The sequence below is a fragment of the Schistocerca piceifrons genome, chromosome 4, assembly GCF_021461385.2.
Source record: "Schistocerca piceifrons isolate TAMUIC-IGC-003096 chromosome 4, iqSchPice1.1, whole genome shotgun sequence".
Lineage (NCBI taxonomy): Eukaryota > Metazoa > Arthropoda > Insecta > Orthoptera > Acrididae > Schistocerca > Schistocerca piceifrons.
In genome coordinates, this window is record NC_060141.1 from 354,772,271 (window position 1) to 354,789,295 (window position 17,025).

The following is a 17,025-nucleotide window of genomic DNA, read 5'->3' on the forward strand; positions in this document are numbered from 1 at the left end:
TCTCGATTATGACCCATGAATGTTCGATCAGATTAATTTAGGGTCATCTGGGTGGTCAAATCATTCGCTCAAACAGTCCAGAATATTCTTCAAACCGATCGTGAACAATTGTTGCCCGATGACACGGCGCATTGTCATCCATAAAAATTCCATCGTTGTTTGGGAACACGAGGTCCATGAATGGCTGCAAATGGTCTCCAAATAGCCGAACAAGCATTTCCAGTTAATCATAGGTTCAGAAGGATCAGAGCACTCAGTCCACACAATCATGAAGCGTCCACCAGATTGCACAGTACCTTGTTTACAACTTTGTGGGGTATGCGCTACACTTTTACCCTACCATCAGCTTTTACCAACTGAAATCGGGACTCATCTGGACATGCCACCATATTCTAGTCGTCTGTGGCCCAATCGATATGGTCACGAGCCCAGGAGAGGCGCTGCAGGCGATGTCGCGCTGTTAGCAAAAGCACTCGCGTCGGTTGTCTACTGCCATAGACCATTAATGCCAAATTTCGCCGCACTTTCCTAACGGATACGTTCGTCGTACATCTCACATTGATTTCTGCGGTTATTTCATGGGATGTTGCTTGTCTGTTAGCACTGACAACTCTACATAAACGCCATTGCTCTGGGTCGTTAAGTGAAGTCCGTCGGCCACTGCGTTGTCTGTGGCGAGAAGTAATGCCTGAAATGTTGTGTTCTCGGCACACTCTTGAGGCTGTGGATCTCGGAATATTGAATTCCCTAATGATTTCCGAAATGGAACGCCCGACGCGTCTAGATCCACCTATCTCTCCACGTTCAAAGTCTGTTAATTTCCGTCGTGCGTCCATAATCACGTCGGAAACCTTTTCACATGAATCACCTGGGTACAAATGACAGCTCCGCCATTGCGCTGCGCTTTTATGCCTTACTTCCGCGATACTACTGTCATCGGTATATGTGCATATCGCCATCCAATGACTTTTGGCGCATTGGTGTAATATCTAATACAGTTTCCTTTCCTTTCAGGAAAGACTATCTGATGCTATTGTGGGAAGCTGGCTTCGTTCTTCGTACCCTAACAGTTCAGTTCACCTTCTGGGTAGCCTTCTTGGTGTCCGTCCCCTTCACACTACGTCGGTAGATACTAGCTCAGTCGATGAAAAGCAGCGTTGAAGAAACACCGACTAAACACCTGCCAAACAAAGGTCGAATAACTCAAGCTTAAACGCAGCGCCTGCAAGTTCGTAAAAATTTCAGGTCTGTGTAAAAGGTTTAAAGTTCAACTAATTAGGCTTTATTGACCCCAAAGCAAGTGGTAAATGGCTATAAAGTCCGTATTTACTGCCTAAACTAGTAATGATACAAGTTAATTACCATTTTTACTATACGTTTTCAGGCGTAAGCAGCCGTTAAGTTTACCAGTCCGACCCGAAAGATTGTCAGGTCCCATACAGTCACTGACTCACTGCTATTCGCGAGTTATTACACCACGTCGTTCAGTCATCGTATAAAAAAATGCTCGCCAAAATTTTCCGAGATGTTCACGAAACACGCCACGCAGAGTTTAAGCACGGCAACAGACCAAATTACATAAAATTCTCAGTTCCTCACCGAAACGTTCAAAACTGTAGACGCTTCACGATTACGATAGAAGAACCGAAAGACCAAACAGTTTCCTTCATCTCAGCCAAAATTTGTATGGCGCGATTCAGCATGTTCTGGACTGCAAGATGATTCCCCATCGACTCGTAGACACAAATGGCTCTGAGTAGTATGGGACTTAACTTCTGAGGTCATCAGTCCCCTGGAACTTAGAACTACTTAAACCTAACTAACCTAAGGACATCGCACAAACATCCATGCCCGAGGCAGGATTCGAACCTGCGACCGTAGCGGTCGCGCGGTCCCAGACTGAAGAGCCTAGAACCGCTCGATCACACAGGCCAGCTTCGTAGACACACAGAACCGTAGCACAAAGCCCTGCACAAAGTGCAGGAAATGTATAATTCCTTTTGGATAATGAATTAGACAGCCAATCAGAAAAGCTCCAGTACTCGAGTTGTCGCGGTGCTCCCTAACTCATTCAAAAGAATTACAGACAGCAATTCATAAAAAAATCTTCTCCCATAAGTCCAACCCCTCGTCCAAGTCGTGGGAGATGGGCAACGGCACAAAGTAGGGGATTGCCTTTAGGGGCGATGTACAGCGGGGACTTCGTGTGCCCCAGGACCGCTACGGTAGCTGAGAAGGCCCTGTGGGAACCCTGAAACGTGATGGCTAACGGGCTCTGGTGAAGCTGCGATAGGCCTAGCAAGCCAGTAGTGGATTAATCAACTGCTTTTAAAAAGGGAACATGCCTCGGATCACGGAACGGATTTAAAGGAAACCGACCAAGCAATGGAAAAGGATTACGAGATGGTTTACGGCTGGGCACCTTAAACGTAAGGACTCTAACTGGGAAGTTAGAAGAAATTGTAGAAATGATGGAAAGGAGGAAATTGGACATCTTGGGACTTGCTGAGACTAAGTGGAGAGGAGTTGGTGAAAAACCACTAAGTAAAGGATGTAAACTGTACTGGATAGGGAATGAGAGGGGAAGAAATGGAGTGGCAATAGTGGTCAGAGAGGGTCTGCAGGAGGAGGTGGAAGGTATCAATGATCGAATGATAAAAGCCAGAGTACGGGTGAAAGGAAAAAGCATTGAAATCATCCAAGCATATGCCCCACAGGTGGGGTGTACAAAAAAGGAGAAGGAGGAATTTGAAGATGACATGCAAAAGCAGCTAAATGGAGGAAATCAGATTATAATAGGGGACCTCAATGCACATGTTGGCACAGACAGGAAAGGATTCGAGGAGATAATGGGACCAGAGGGCTGGGGGAACCGAAATAGAGAAGGAAAATTGTTGCTGGAATTCTGCAAGAGAAATGGGCTGGCGATCGCAAATTCCTGGTACAAGAAGAGGAGTAGTCACAAAATAACTTGGTACAGTGGGGACTGGTCCCAAACTTCAGTAGTAGACTATGTACTAGTGGATAGGCAGATGATAAGCAGCCTCACAGATGTTAAGGTCATACCATCTGAGGCCTTAGACAGTGACCATCGGCTGTTGGTAGCCACCCTGAGAGAGAAAAAAGATAGGAGGGCAACAGATATACAGGAGAAAAGGTTGAAGACATGGATGCTGAAAGAGGATGAACAGAGGACCCAGTACCAGACACTGATCAGGAAGAAGCTGCCAAAGGAAGATCAGAGAACAGTGGAAGAAGAATGGGGCGATTTTAAGAGGGCTCTAGTTGAGGCAGCTGAGACTGTGTGCGGAAGAACTAGCACAAAGAGGAGAAGTAGGGAAACCCCATGGTGGAACAACATATGTAAAGAGGCAGTACTTCGAAAGAACGAAGCCTTCAGAGAATGGTTCCAGACCCGAACAGAGGAAGCTAGGGTAAAATATAAGGAAAGCAAGAAAGCGGCACAGACCATAGTAAGGGCGGAGAAGAAGAAGTGGATGGAAAAATGGACAAGAATGTTAGAAGAGGACAGTGAAGGGAACAAAAAAGTACTTTACACCATGGTAAGAAATAAGAGGAACGACAGAAGCGAGTGCCTGAGGATCATGGATAATAATGGAAGAGTTGTGGAGGAAATGCATGAGCTCAAAAAGATTTGGAAGGAGTACTTTGAAGATCTGTTGAATGCCGCCAAGCGGGTAACTAACAGCGATGGAGAGCCTAAGGCAGCAGACGATTATAATAGTGGGGAAATTGATGATCTAACTTGGAATGGAGTGGAAGAAGCCATAAAGAGGATGAAAGGGGGCAAGGCACCAGGTTGGGACGAAGTAACAGTGGATATGATACGACCAGCAGGAGAAGTAGGAACCCAGTGGCTATACAGAGTGCTGAGGGTGGTGTGGAAGGAGAACAGAATTCCTGAGGATTGGAAGAAAGGAATTATAGTCCCGATCTTCAAGAAAGGGGATAAAAGGAGATGTGAGAACTACAGAGGAATCACCCTGCTATGCCACTGTGGAAAAATCTATGAAAAGATCCTGGAGAAGAGAATAAGAAGCAGTATTGAAAGTAGACTGCAAGAGGAGCAGTACGGTTTCAGACCGGGAAGATCAACAACGGACCTCATATTTGCGGTAAGGCAACTGCAGGAAAGGCACTATGAGTACGGGAAGGACTTAATCATGGCCTTTTTGGATATTGAGAAGGCGTATGACAGTATCTGTAGGGACAAGCTCTGGGATGTGCTGAACGCAAAAGGGATAGATGAAGAGATAACACGAAAAGTCAGAAAAATGTATGAGGGAAGTGAGAGTTGTGTGAAAGTGGGGAGGGAACGTACTGCATGGTTCAAGCTGGAAAATGGGCTGCGACAGGGAAGTGCACTTTCGCCTTTATTGTTTATTATTGTTATGGATGAAATCCTACAGCAAGTATCAGATGCAATTGGAGATCATAAAATGAAAGCAGTGCTTTTTGCCGATGACCTGATATTATGGGGAAATTGCGTGAAGGAAGTGCAAGAGCAGTTAGATGCATGGGAGGCAACGGCAGCACAATATGGAATGCATTTTTCTGCAAAGAAAAGTGAAATAATCGTCACAACAAGGAAGAAGAATAGGCCAAATGTGGATATAACTTGTGGAGGGGAAAAACTACAAGTGGTAGAGAACTTCAAGTACCTGGGAAGCGTGATTGAAAGTAAGGGGGGAAACGCAATGGAAATAAATGAAAGGTGCAGAAAAGCAGGGCAGTTCTACAAATGCATTAGGGGGCTTATTTGGAGCAAGGAGGTGCCACAGAAATCCAAGGGAATTATACACCGAACCTACTTTGTCCCCATATTGACATACGGAAGTGAGACATGGGTAATGCACAAAAGCGACAAAAGTAGAATACAGGCTAGTGAAATGAAGTTCCAGAGGAGCAGGTTGGATGTAACAAGACGAGACAGATTGCGAAATTTGTATGTGAGGGAAAGACTAAATGAGGAACCAGTACAGGACAGGATAGAAAAATCAAGACTGCGGTGGTATGGACACATGAAGAGAATGGATGAGGGAAGAATTCCAAAGAGGATGTTTGATCTGCAACTGGAGGGGAAGAGGCCCAGAGGAAGACCAAGAGATAGATGGGTGAAGGGAGTGAAGGAATGTGTGATGAGAAGAGGAGAGAACTGGACGAAGGTGGAAGAGGGGGAATGGTGGAAAGACAGAACACGATGGAGAGGCTTGTGTTCCCGACAGACCCAGCCAGTGGCTGGAAACTGTCCAAGATGATGATGATGATGATGAATTCATAAAAGAATCTAAATTTGCGAAACCAAATTTAATTGAAATAAAGCAGAGTACGAATTATCCCCAAAAATGAAATACTAATTGATTTAAAGCCCAACTTTTCTTCTGGCTGCTTTTATAAAGCATGCATCCTGGGCATATGTCACACGATTCTTGATTACACAAGAATCTAAAATCGCCATTTTTTATATATAAACGAGCTGGTCAGTTTCGAGAATTGTCATGCCACAAGAGCTAAATTTTAGAAACGACACAAATAACATATTGTATCCTGGAAAATTTATGGTTAACCACTCAGATTTTTGCTAGGAAGATTACTTTGATTCTTAAAACCAACAAATAAACGAAGGCTATTGAGCAGTCGCTAAAGATGTAGAAATGTCTCACTGCAACCATCCTCGTAGTCATATATTTCGTTGAATGAGACGTTTAGCGGAATCATGGGAAAGCGCTTCCAGAAATGTGTGAGAATTTTATAATGAATAAAAACTCCCCGTTCCAGATTCCAGAGGGCTTGATGGGGTGGGAGGTGGGACGACAAATGCATGTGCAAGTGGACGCATTGTCAGTAATGTATCAAATATTGGACCTTCAACACCCTCAACACCGGAAAGTTATAATAATCTTTCTTTTTTTTTCCTTCAATTTCCATACTCTCCACCAAGTTTTCGTAAGTGATCTTTGACGCTTCCCCCCCCCCCCCAATGAATTTTTCATCATCTTTCTTTTCTGCTTGCAACAAAGTAGAGGTCCGCAGCTCGTGGTCGTGCGGTAGTGTTCTCGCTTCCCACGCCCGGGTTCGATTCCCGGCGGGGTCAGGGATTTTCTCTGCCTCGTGATGACTGGGTGTTGTGTGTCGTCCTTAGGTTAGTTAGGTTTAAGTAGTTCTAAGTTCTAGGGGACTGATGACCATAGATGTTAAGTCCCATAGTGCTCAGAGCCATTTGAACAAAGTAGAGTAATTGTCGCAGCATCAGTGCGTTGATCGTCCAACATTCCTTTTTCTTCCGCTCCCCGACTAGGATTTCTCCTGTTGGTCGGCCTCATTCCGTGGAGTAAGGCTACTCGCTGTAGTAATAATAATCTTCGTCCAGCATTCCGAACCTCAGTATTGTTGAGCTATCTGTAGGGAATTTCGGTAATACTGTACAATATTATTGACTGTCTAGGGAGCGCTTAAGTTATGGCCACATTCTTTCAGGACATGTAGGATGTGCTGCTGATCGATTACTCACTCGTCGAGTGGCCACAAATATTGTCAGCTGTTGTGCCAATCGGGAACGACGAGGATTGCTTTCAGAATGTGTGTTGTTGCACGATATGCCCGACCGCACAGGTCTTGATTAAGGTGGCTACCAGCTTAACTGCATGCTTTCTTATGCATTCTTGAGCGTGTGCAGTGCAGGGTCACACAGGCATCACGGTTGTGCAAGGAGCGTGACGATCGAATTTCGAATATGCATGCTTATGCAAGCGTCCAAACGTGTGCATGCTTGAGAGTGTGCACCAAGAATGGGGAGGCATGTGCAAGCACTCGTCAGTGGTTTGATTTGATTTTATGTTCGTTTTCCTTGTTACATTACATTCTGCACAAAGATTTTACTGTAATGTAGGACAAGTGAAAGAATACAATATTGCATTGAGAGAAAAAAAGAGAGGAAAAAGAGCAATACTATGAGACAGTTGCTGCAGAGTGTCTACCGCGAATAGTTAATATGGGTACGATATTTTCGTTTCCTTAACCACTTTTTTCTTCACACGTCACTTTTCCTGCTAAAGGCAGCGTATCGTCGTCTGAGATGGACAGGTTCCTTAAACAGCCTGATGCTTGTACAAGCTTGCTTGACGTGTGTGGCAGTGTGACCAATTTGTGCATGCGTGACTGTCAAGCATGCAGTTTTGTGAGTAGTCACCTTTATGCTTGACTCGATCCGGCGTTTGTGATGGGTGGTATGAACTGTTAAAGACGCACTTGGTCCGTCGTCATTTGCAGAACTACTACCTACATTCAGGAGACGGTTGTTAAGTGGCTACTAGACTTGGACCCTGATTTATTTCTTGCCGATTTTGACTTACCTCTGAAACAAAAGCTTAAACAACAATGCCGACTATGTGTAATAGTAATATGCACCTGTGTCTTGCTAACTTTGTGTATCTCTTTGATTTCCTGCATTAACATTTTCTCGCAGAAGACCTTTTACCTGCCGGCCGGTGTGGCCAAGCGGTTCTATGCGCTTCAGTCTGGAACCGTTCGACCGCTACGGTCGCAGGTTCGAATCCTGCCTCGGGCATGGATGTGTGTGTTGTCCTTAGGTTAGTTAGGTTTAAGTAGTTCTAAGTTCTAGGGGACTGATGACCTCAGATGTCAAGTCCCATAGTGCTCAGAGCCATTTGAACCATTTTGAACCTTTTACCTTGCGTCTTGGATCAGCCTCGTAGATTGAGGGTGATGACACAACAAGACTAATCGGTCTCATCGCCATGAACATAATATAACTCAGCTAAAAACCCCCACTAAGTATTTCCTTGGCAGTGGTTGCCGCATGAAATACCACCTGGGTAATCTATGTCTACACACGTAACAAAAATTTTTGGAACCATCTTTCAATGAAGAAGTCATTGGCGTGTAAGGTCCGCCGCTCAGAGCATGCAATATAAGCTTTGTTGTGTTTGAACGAGTCTTCTAGATTACGACTGCTTCAGTGCTGTCGTTGAGTGAAGCTGTGCTTGGGCTCGATCCCAGAAATCTGCACGCCTCTGTTGTCGGTTGCCGAGATGGCGTGTGGGCAGAAGATCCAACAGCTACACGAAGGACAGCCCGAGAGACGGCCTCAGCAGACAGCCAATAAGACGGTACTTTTAATGTCCAGGATGGTCGGCACAGGCGTCCTGCTCCCAAGCTGAACAGCTTAGGGACGTGCAGATTGGTTCTTCATTCACGGAAGATCGGGCCGCCACTCATCTTCAGTCATTCACCGTAGTGATCAGAAAGAGTGTAGCTCGCAGAGTCGAAGTTTCCTCCGCAGCCAGGTAGCTGTGGACTCGTAGCAGTGGACTCTTAAGATGGCAGCAGCTGTAGACGCTTTGTTGTATTCATCAGGGCATCCTGCAACTAACCAACGGCCTTGCCGCAGTGGTAACACCTGTTCCCGTCAGATTACCGAAGTTAAGCACTGTCGGACTTGATTAGCGTTTGGATGGGTGACTGTTCGTGTCTGCCGAGCGCTGTTGGAAAGCAGGGTGCAGTCAGCCCTTGTAGGGCCAATTGAGGAGCTGCTTGATTGAGAAGTAGTGGCTCCAGTCATGAAAACAGACAACAGCCGGGAGAGCTGTGTGCTGACCACATGCCCCTCCATTTCCGCATCCAGTGACACCTATCGGATGAGGATGACATGGCGGTCGGTCGGTAGCTTTGGGCCTTCCGAGGCTTGTTCGGACGGAGTTTAGTTTAGTTTTGTCCTGCAACTAGTAGAGCAACTTTCCATCGGTATCTGTGCTGAAGATGGAGTGGTCACACTCTGGTTTTATAGCAGTCGATGACATGATTCCAACAGTACAGGTGACCGAATGTGCCCCCGTTTTATGAGCCTGTCAGCGCTCTTGGCTGACCTAATATTTAATTCCAAGGCTTCATATCGTTCCTTAATGCAAAGTTTGCGGCCCGAAAGGTGCTCTTATGTCATCCCTGGGTGGAGTTAACTACTTGTAACCTCATTACAGAAGGGCGGTGTGTTCACTCTTCACTGTTGCCTAAATGCTGAATCAAGTGTTTCCTGGCGTCCTCTCTTACATACTAGAGGCAATAAGGCCCCTGTCTGTTGGTACTTCGGCACCCACGCTGTTGGCATTGGTCACGTCAAACTCGTAAACCCGGCGGACGTGTTGCACTTAGCGTCGCCCGGCCGGTTCTAACAAAATTTTATTCCCATACTTAATTACTGTTCTGGGGTGCAGCAACAAATCATATACAACCGTTCGCTCGACGAAAAATCCATATCCAAAGACTGGAAAGCTGCACAGGTCACAACAATATTCAAGAAAAGTAGTATTAGTAATCCACTCAACTACAGGCCCATATCACTGACGTCGATAAGCAGCAGGATTTTAGAACATACATATATTGTGTTCGAACATCATGAATTACCTCGAAGAAAACGGTCTATTGACAAAAAGTCAACACGGATTTAGAAAACATTGTTCTTGTGAAACACAACTAGCTCTTTACTAGCATGAAGTGTCTAGTGCTATTGACAAAGGATTTCAATTTGAATCCGTATTTCTTGGATTTCCGGAAGGCTTTTGACACTGTACCACAAGCGGCTTTTAGTGAAATTGCGTGCTTATGGAATATCGTCTCAGTTACGTGACTGGATTTGTAATTTCCTGACAGAGAGATCACAGTTCGTAGTAATTGACGGAAAGTCATCGAGTAAAGCAGAAGTGATTTCTAGCGTTCCCCAGGATAGTGTTATAGGTCCTTTGCTGTCCCTTATCTATATGAGCGATTTCGGAGACAATCTGAGCAGCCGTCTTAGGTTGTCTGCAGACGACACTGTCGTCGGCTAAAAAAAATTGCAAAACGATTCAGAAAAGATATCTGTATGGTGCGAAAATTGGCAGTTGACCCTAAATAACGAAAAGTGTGAGGTCATCCACATGAGTGCTGAAAGCAATCTGTTAAACTTCTGTTACACGATAAATCAGTCAAATCTGAAGGCTGTAAATTCAACTAAATACCTAGAAATTATAACTACGAACAACTTAAACTGGAAGGAACACATAGAAAATTTTGTGGGGGAGGTTAACCAAATACTGCGTTTTATTGGCAGGCTACTTAGAAAATGTAACACATCCACTAAAGAGACTGCCTACACTACGCTTGTCCGTCCTCTTTTACAATACTGCTGCGCGGTGTGGGATCCTTACCAGATAGGATTCACGGAGTACATCGAGAAAGTTCAAAGAAGGGCAGCACTTTTTGTACTATCGCGAAATAGGAGAAAGAGCGTCGCTGAAATGATACAGGATTTGGGGGGGACATAATTAAAACAAAGGCGGTTTTCGTTACGGCGGAATCTTCTCACGAAATTACAATCGCCAACTTTCTCCTCTGAATGCGAAAATATTTTGTTGACGCCCACGTACATAGGGAGAAACGACCACTATGGTGAAATAAGGGAAATTAGAGCTCGTACGGAAAGATATAGGGAAGTTAGAGCTCGTACGGAAAGATATAGGTGTTCGTTCTGTCCGCGCGCTGTACGAGATTGGAATAAATAATAGAAAATTGTGAGGGTGGTTCGATGAACCCTTTACCAGCCACTTAAATGTGATTTACAGAGTATCCATGTAGATGTAGATTCTAAGGTATTCCAGGAAGTAGACGGATTCTGCCGTCCAGTAGCACTTGTGTAATCTTACAAATAGCAGAACAGCACCCAGTCAAGGAGCACTCCCTTTTTTTAATTTATCTGTATTTAGTGTCCTTCTTCAACCGATAAATACATGGGAGCCTGTCTTTCTCATTTTCAGCGTGCAACTGCAACGGCTTCTCGAACAGATGCTTCTTCGACAAAGATCTGTATGAGAAAACGGGCCACGGAGGACATTGTATCGACTGCACCGGCAACAGAGACGGGCCAAATTGCGAACGCTGCAAGGAGAACTTCTACCAGCGTGAAGATGGCTACTGCATCGCGTGCAACTGCAACGAGATTGGTATGGACATCTACATATCAGAATTAATTATATTTAAAGACTATTTTGTGACTGCACTCACTCACATTTATGAAAAGTCTTGCTTCAGGGTTTTTTTACTTCTTTTCACTTTCAGATCCCATGTATCTTCAGTTAAGGTTCCACTACTATTTCTTGTATACGTGAATAACCTTTCACTTAACATTTAACGAGAAGAATTTGTACTTTCTGCAAACGATACTAGTGTTATAATAAATCCCATTATAGAGACGAAGCAAAAGATTGTTAATGATGTTTTTCAAAGAATTATTAAGTGGTTCACTGAAAATGGACTCTCGCTAAAGTTTGGGGAAAAAACACTCTATTCAGTTTTGTACAACAAACAGAGTCATATGAAAGATTTATGTAATACACGAACGGGAGTCAGTAAATAGAGTAGAATGCTTTAATTTTTATGGTGTACATATTGATGAAAACTTCAACTTGAAGAAGCACATTACTGAGTTCCTAAAACAAATTCTGGTACTTTTGCTCTTCGTATAATTGTTATTCGTGGAAACAAACGAATAAACCTCCTGACATATTTTGCATATTTCCACCCAATAATGCCTTGTGGAATAATTTTATGGGGTAACGCATCACTTAGAAAGTTTTCATTGCACGAAAGCGAACAATAAGAATTACATATGGGTTCAGCTGCGTACGTCACGTACGTACCTCTTCAAGGAGTTAAGCATCTTAACCGCACCGTAACAATACATATATTCCCTTACGAAATTCGTCATAAATAATCCATCACAATTTCAGAAGAACAGTGATGTATTATATACCCACAATACTAGATGGAAAAAATTGCCCTCTATTACCGATTGTTGCCAACATTCAACGAAATAAGCTAAATGCGTCCACAAAAAAAGCTGAAATAAAACAAGATGTATTGTGCATTTTTATTTTTGCAATAATTATACTTTAAATGGGGGGCACACGAAAATGTAGACAAATATATATTGTTGGATAACACCAACTGTATGAAGAACAATTAGACGTAATTTTATACACATACAAGCCAAAATGTAATCAACGCTGGCATTTATTTTTTTCTTTGGAATCAAGTTCTCGAAAAATAACTGTAAATAATGTAGCTACAAAAATTTCGGAGGGGTGACAGGCAAGTGAAAGAAAACGGTCGAAGCATACACTGGGAAACCACGATGCACTGGATTCAAATATACTATGAAAGGGGATGTTGCGAGGCTAGACGAAGAAAAATGTTGGTGAAAGTTGTTGTGAATCCTGTTTTAGGTTAGCAATCATAACACTATGATCAAAAGCAACCGGATACCTGACTGAAAATGACTTACAAGTTCGTGGCGCCCTCCATCGGTAATGTTGGAATTCAATATGGTGATGGCCCACACTTATCCTTCATGACAGCCTCCACTCTCGCAGGCATACGTTCAGTCAGATGCTGGAAGGTTTCTTGGGGAATGGCTGACCATTCTTCGCGGAGTGCTGTACTGAGGAGAGGTACCGATGTCGGTCGGTGAGGCCTGGCACGAAGTCGGTGTTCCAAAACATCTCATGGTGTTCTATAGGATGCAGATCAGGACTCTGTGCAGGCCAGTCCTTTACCGGCATGTTATTGTCATGTAACCACTTCGTCACAGGCCGTGCATTATGAACAGGTGCTTGGGTGAAGGTGCTTAAAACACCAATGTAGGCCTGTGCTGTGATAGTGCCACGCAAAACAACAAGGGGTGCAGCCCCCCCCCCTCCTCTCCATGAAAAGCACGACCACACCATAACACTGCCGCCTCCGAATTCTACTGTTGCCACTACATACGCTGGCAGATGACGTTCACCGAACGTTCGCCACCCCCACCCTGCCATCGGATCGCCACATTGTGTACCGTGATTCTTCACTCCACACAACCTTTTTCCACTGTTCAATCGCCCAATGTTTACGCTCCTGACACCAATTGAGGCGTCATTTGGCATTTACTGGCGTGATATGTGGCTTATGAGCAGCCGCTCGATGGTGAAATCCAATTTTTCTCACTTCCCGCCTAACTCTCATAGTATTTGCAGTGGATCCTGATGCAGTTTAGAATTTATGTGTGATGGTCTGGATACAGTCTGCCTATTACACATTACCACCCTCTTCCACTATCGGCAGTCTCTGTCGTCGACAGATGAGGTCGGCCTGTACGTTTTTGTGTTGTTCGTGTCCCTTCACGTTTCCACTTCACTGTCACATTGGAAACCGTGGACCTAGGGATGTTTAGGAAAGTGGATATCTCGTGTACAGACATATGGCACACGTGACACCCAATCACCTGACCAAATTCGAAGTCCGTCAGTTCCGCAGAGTGCCCCATTCTGCTCTCTCACGATGTCTAATAATTACTGAGGTCGCTGAATGGAGTACCTGGCAGTGGGTGGCAGCACAATGCACCTAATATGAAAAAGTATGTTCTTGGGGGTGTCAGGATGCTTTTGATCACATAGCGTATGTGTGGACTCACAGCTCCATCAACCAGGAAACCTGGGGTACATCTTTGTGAACAAAGTCTTGCCAATCAGAACAGACCCCCGTCAGAACGAAATTTAATCTCCATGCTCTGGTGCCTTGCAGGCGATTCACACAGCATGACAGGCATATAAAGAACAAAGAATGTTGGACCAAGCATACAGCCTTGTTTCAGATCCTGAATATCAGCAACGAATCCTATGCAGAGTTACCGTGAAGAACCTGCCGAACCATTATGAAAAGCTTGAACCACTTCCACGTAGTCTACGTGCTGGATCAAATGCTTTTTTCCAGATCATAGCAAACTAAATGCAGAGGCTTCTGTTGCTCTCTGCATTTTTCCTTGAGTTGGATAGCGTAGAAAATCGTATCTGTTGTGCCTCTGGAGGTTTGTAAACCACATTTTTTTAGGCAAATCCTCTCTGGAATAATCTGGAGCTGATTTAATAGAATTCTTGTAAGAACTTTATCTGCAATTGATAATAATGATATACCACGGTAGTTTCCACGTGTACAGCAATTGCCTTTCTTGAAGATAGTGATGGTGGTAGCATTCTTAGCCGGCTTTTATGACCGACCGGTTCTAGGCGCTTCAGTCCGGAACGGCGCTGCTGCTGCAGTCGCCGGTTCGAATCCTGCCTCGGGCATGGATATGTGTGATGTCCTTAGGTTAGTTAGGTTTAAGTAGTTCTAAGTCTAGGGGACTGATGACCTCAGATGTTAAGTCCCATAGTGCTTAGAGCCATTTGAACCATTTTGGCAGCATTCTTCAAATCATCAGATATTCTCAAGTTTCGCAAATTAAGAGCCTCAGTATAAAAAATCTAGCCTTTAACAGTATACCTCCATTCTGTATCAATTCGAGAGGGATATTGTCAGGAGCTTTCTTGGTCTTAGTTGATTGAGTGCTTTATTAAAGTCTCTGTATGTGGATGGAACTGCCATTTGTGATTGTTGGGGCTGCTGAGATTCATTACAGAGAAAGTCCACAACCACATTGGAGGCACAATTTACAATTGCAGAGAAATGTTTCTTCGATCGCTTTGAATTTTTTCATTGTCAGTTAAAATGATGGAATTGTCAGCAGTCTTTTCGGTTTCCCTGATGGGGATCGAATTGGGCCTTATATCTTCTTTATGCCTGCATGGAAATTTTGCAGATCACCGGTATCAGCTAGTCTTTGCAGTTTTTCAGCTTTTTGTTGCCTGTAGCTATTCTTAATTACCTTAGTTGGTGCAAGCATTTGCCTGTAAGTTCCATGAAATGTGATTTTTTCAGACTGGAAGATGGAGCTTGGAGAAAGGGTAGGTTGGCTTCCCATTTGGAATTGATTAGACTTCTTCATTATTTTCATCAAACCAGTCTTATCTTTGTTCTTCGCAAAACCAATTGTTTCCTCAGTTGACTCACATTTCTTCTTTATTTCCATCAAACCAGTCTTGTCTTCCCTTCTTCACAAAACCAATTGTTTCCTCAGTCGATTCAGTAATAACCTTCTGAAGTGTGATCCACTCCCGATTTACTCTTACTGCTGACTGGATGCTAGCCATCTTATTTGAGATCACATTTCTGTAATGTGTAGCAATGGATTTAATTTGAAATTTGGAAATGTCGAATTTCCATATGACAGGTTGTGGATGTATCCTTCTGCTTTGCGACAAATTGAGATACTCAACTGGCAAAATAGAAGCTTATGATCTGTCCAGCAGTCTTCAACATTTCTTGCCATCTTGGTGACAAGGACATCCTTTTTATCACATTGCCTGGTGATAATACAACCAAGGATGTGCCACGGCTTGGAGCGAGGATGCATCCAAGTGGTCTTGCAGCAATCAGGCAGGTAGAACTGACTGTAAAACAGAGTTCATGTTCAGCGCATAGACCATTGGCATTGCAGCTGCCAAGTCCTTGTTTCCCATCACATTGCACTACAATTGATGAACTCTACCAATTCTAGCACTGAAGTCACCAAATAGTAAGAGCTTGACTTTAGGTGGTACTTGGATGACGGCTGTGCACAGCAGGTAGTAAGACTGGTCTCTAGTGTTTACACATGCATCCAGACAGGTATGAGAGTCATAAATTTGCCTCCAGAGAGTGGGGTTTGGAGGGACATAATTCTTTTGCTGACAGCAGTTGGAGTTAGCTGATGATCAGTTAGCAATGTAGTCTTCACAGTGAAGGTGTGACATCAGGGAAGAAGTTCCACAAGCATGATTTTGTTTAAGATGGATTTCAACTGGTAAGAAGTGACATTCACACTATAGTCTTGGAACTATACTCAGCAACTAAAGTGAAAGAAGGTGTGCAGGGTCCAGTACTGTGGCTGCAAAGGACTGCTGAAGACTAGGAATGCCATTGAGTTGTGCCTAAACACCCAGTCTCTCTGGCATAGCCTCATCCATCTCCACGACCACTGAGAATGATAATATGGAGGTTCCTCATCTTTCCGTTTTGCTGTTGGACCAAAAACACTGGGTTGCTTCATCCTCCAGCTCCACTGTTCTGATAGTCTCCACTCTGCCTTCAGTGCCACTGCACTATTCACTGTCCCTCCATGAGGTACTATAACATGGGCCCAGTGAACCAAGGTTTTTTAATGAGGTGTTATTCCCCCCCCCCCCCCTCCTTTCGCAACCGAACTGAGTTTGACTCATGGGAGAGATACTTGGAGATAAACACTATCCTGCAAAAGTATACTTACAAAATTTTGGGAAACAATATTAAATTAGGAATCAAGGTATGTGCCACAGCTCCCTGTAATATTGCCCCTTCAAGGACTACAAAGACAAAATTAGACTAATCGCAGCAGACACAGAGGCATTTCAGCAGTGATTCTACCCATTCTCCATTCACAAATGGAAAGGGCTACAATGGGAAATATACCCAGCGATGCATTTTACTGTGGTCTGTAGAGTATGAATGTAGTTGTAGATATAGATCAAATTTGCAGTGTTTCTTTGGCCACACTAGGGAATTCGGCCATTGTGAAAGAACAGGCAATAATGTATGAAGCAAAACATTTTAAAAAGATATATTGATTTTTTATATTTGGGTACATCCAGTTATCTGAGTCTATGTATTAAAAGTTAAGTGTTTTTACGAATTTTATTATTCATCAATTTTTTTTTATTTTTATTTTTTTTTATTTTTTATTTTTATTTTTTTTTTTTTTACAGGTTCAAGGAGCTTACAATGTAATCGTGAGGGACGTTGCCAGTGCAAGCCAGGTGTAACTGGTGATAAGTGTGACCATTGTGATGTTAATTACTATGATTTCACCAGCCTTGGCTGCAGATCATGTGGGTGCAATGCTGCTGGCAGTTATGAAAATGAACCCAACTGCAATCCTTACACTGGAGCATGCCAGTGTAAAGAGAATGTTGAAGGAAAGCGCTGTGGAGGGTATGCAATTATGTTGTTTCTCTTCTTTATCTAGCATTAAATGTTTGTTAAAATGGCCAGTTGATCTTATTTTAATCATGATTTCTGCCCTAACTT

The 17,025-nt window shown here is 43.7% G+C and overlaps 1 protein-coding gene across 2 annotated transcripts in view; it reads left to right on the forward strand.

Annotated features, from left to right (window-relative positions):
• The window catches only part of LOC124796347 (laminin subunit gamma-1), a 1,176,638-nt gene that overhangs the window by 1,097,901 nt on the left and 61,712 nt on the right, over nt 1-17,025 (forward strand). For both annotated transcript variants that reach the window (XM_047260489.1, XM_047260490.1), the window contains 2 exons: nt 10,830-11,015; nt 16,704-16,929. In XM_047260489.1, coding sequence (XP_047116445.1) covers nt 10,830-11,015; nt 16,704-16,929 — 412 coding nt within the window. The remainder of the gene's footprint in view (nt 1-10,829; nt 11,016-16,703; nt 16,930-17,025) is intronic.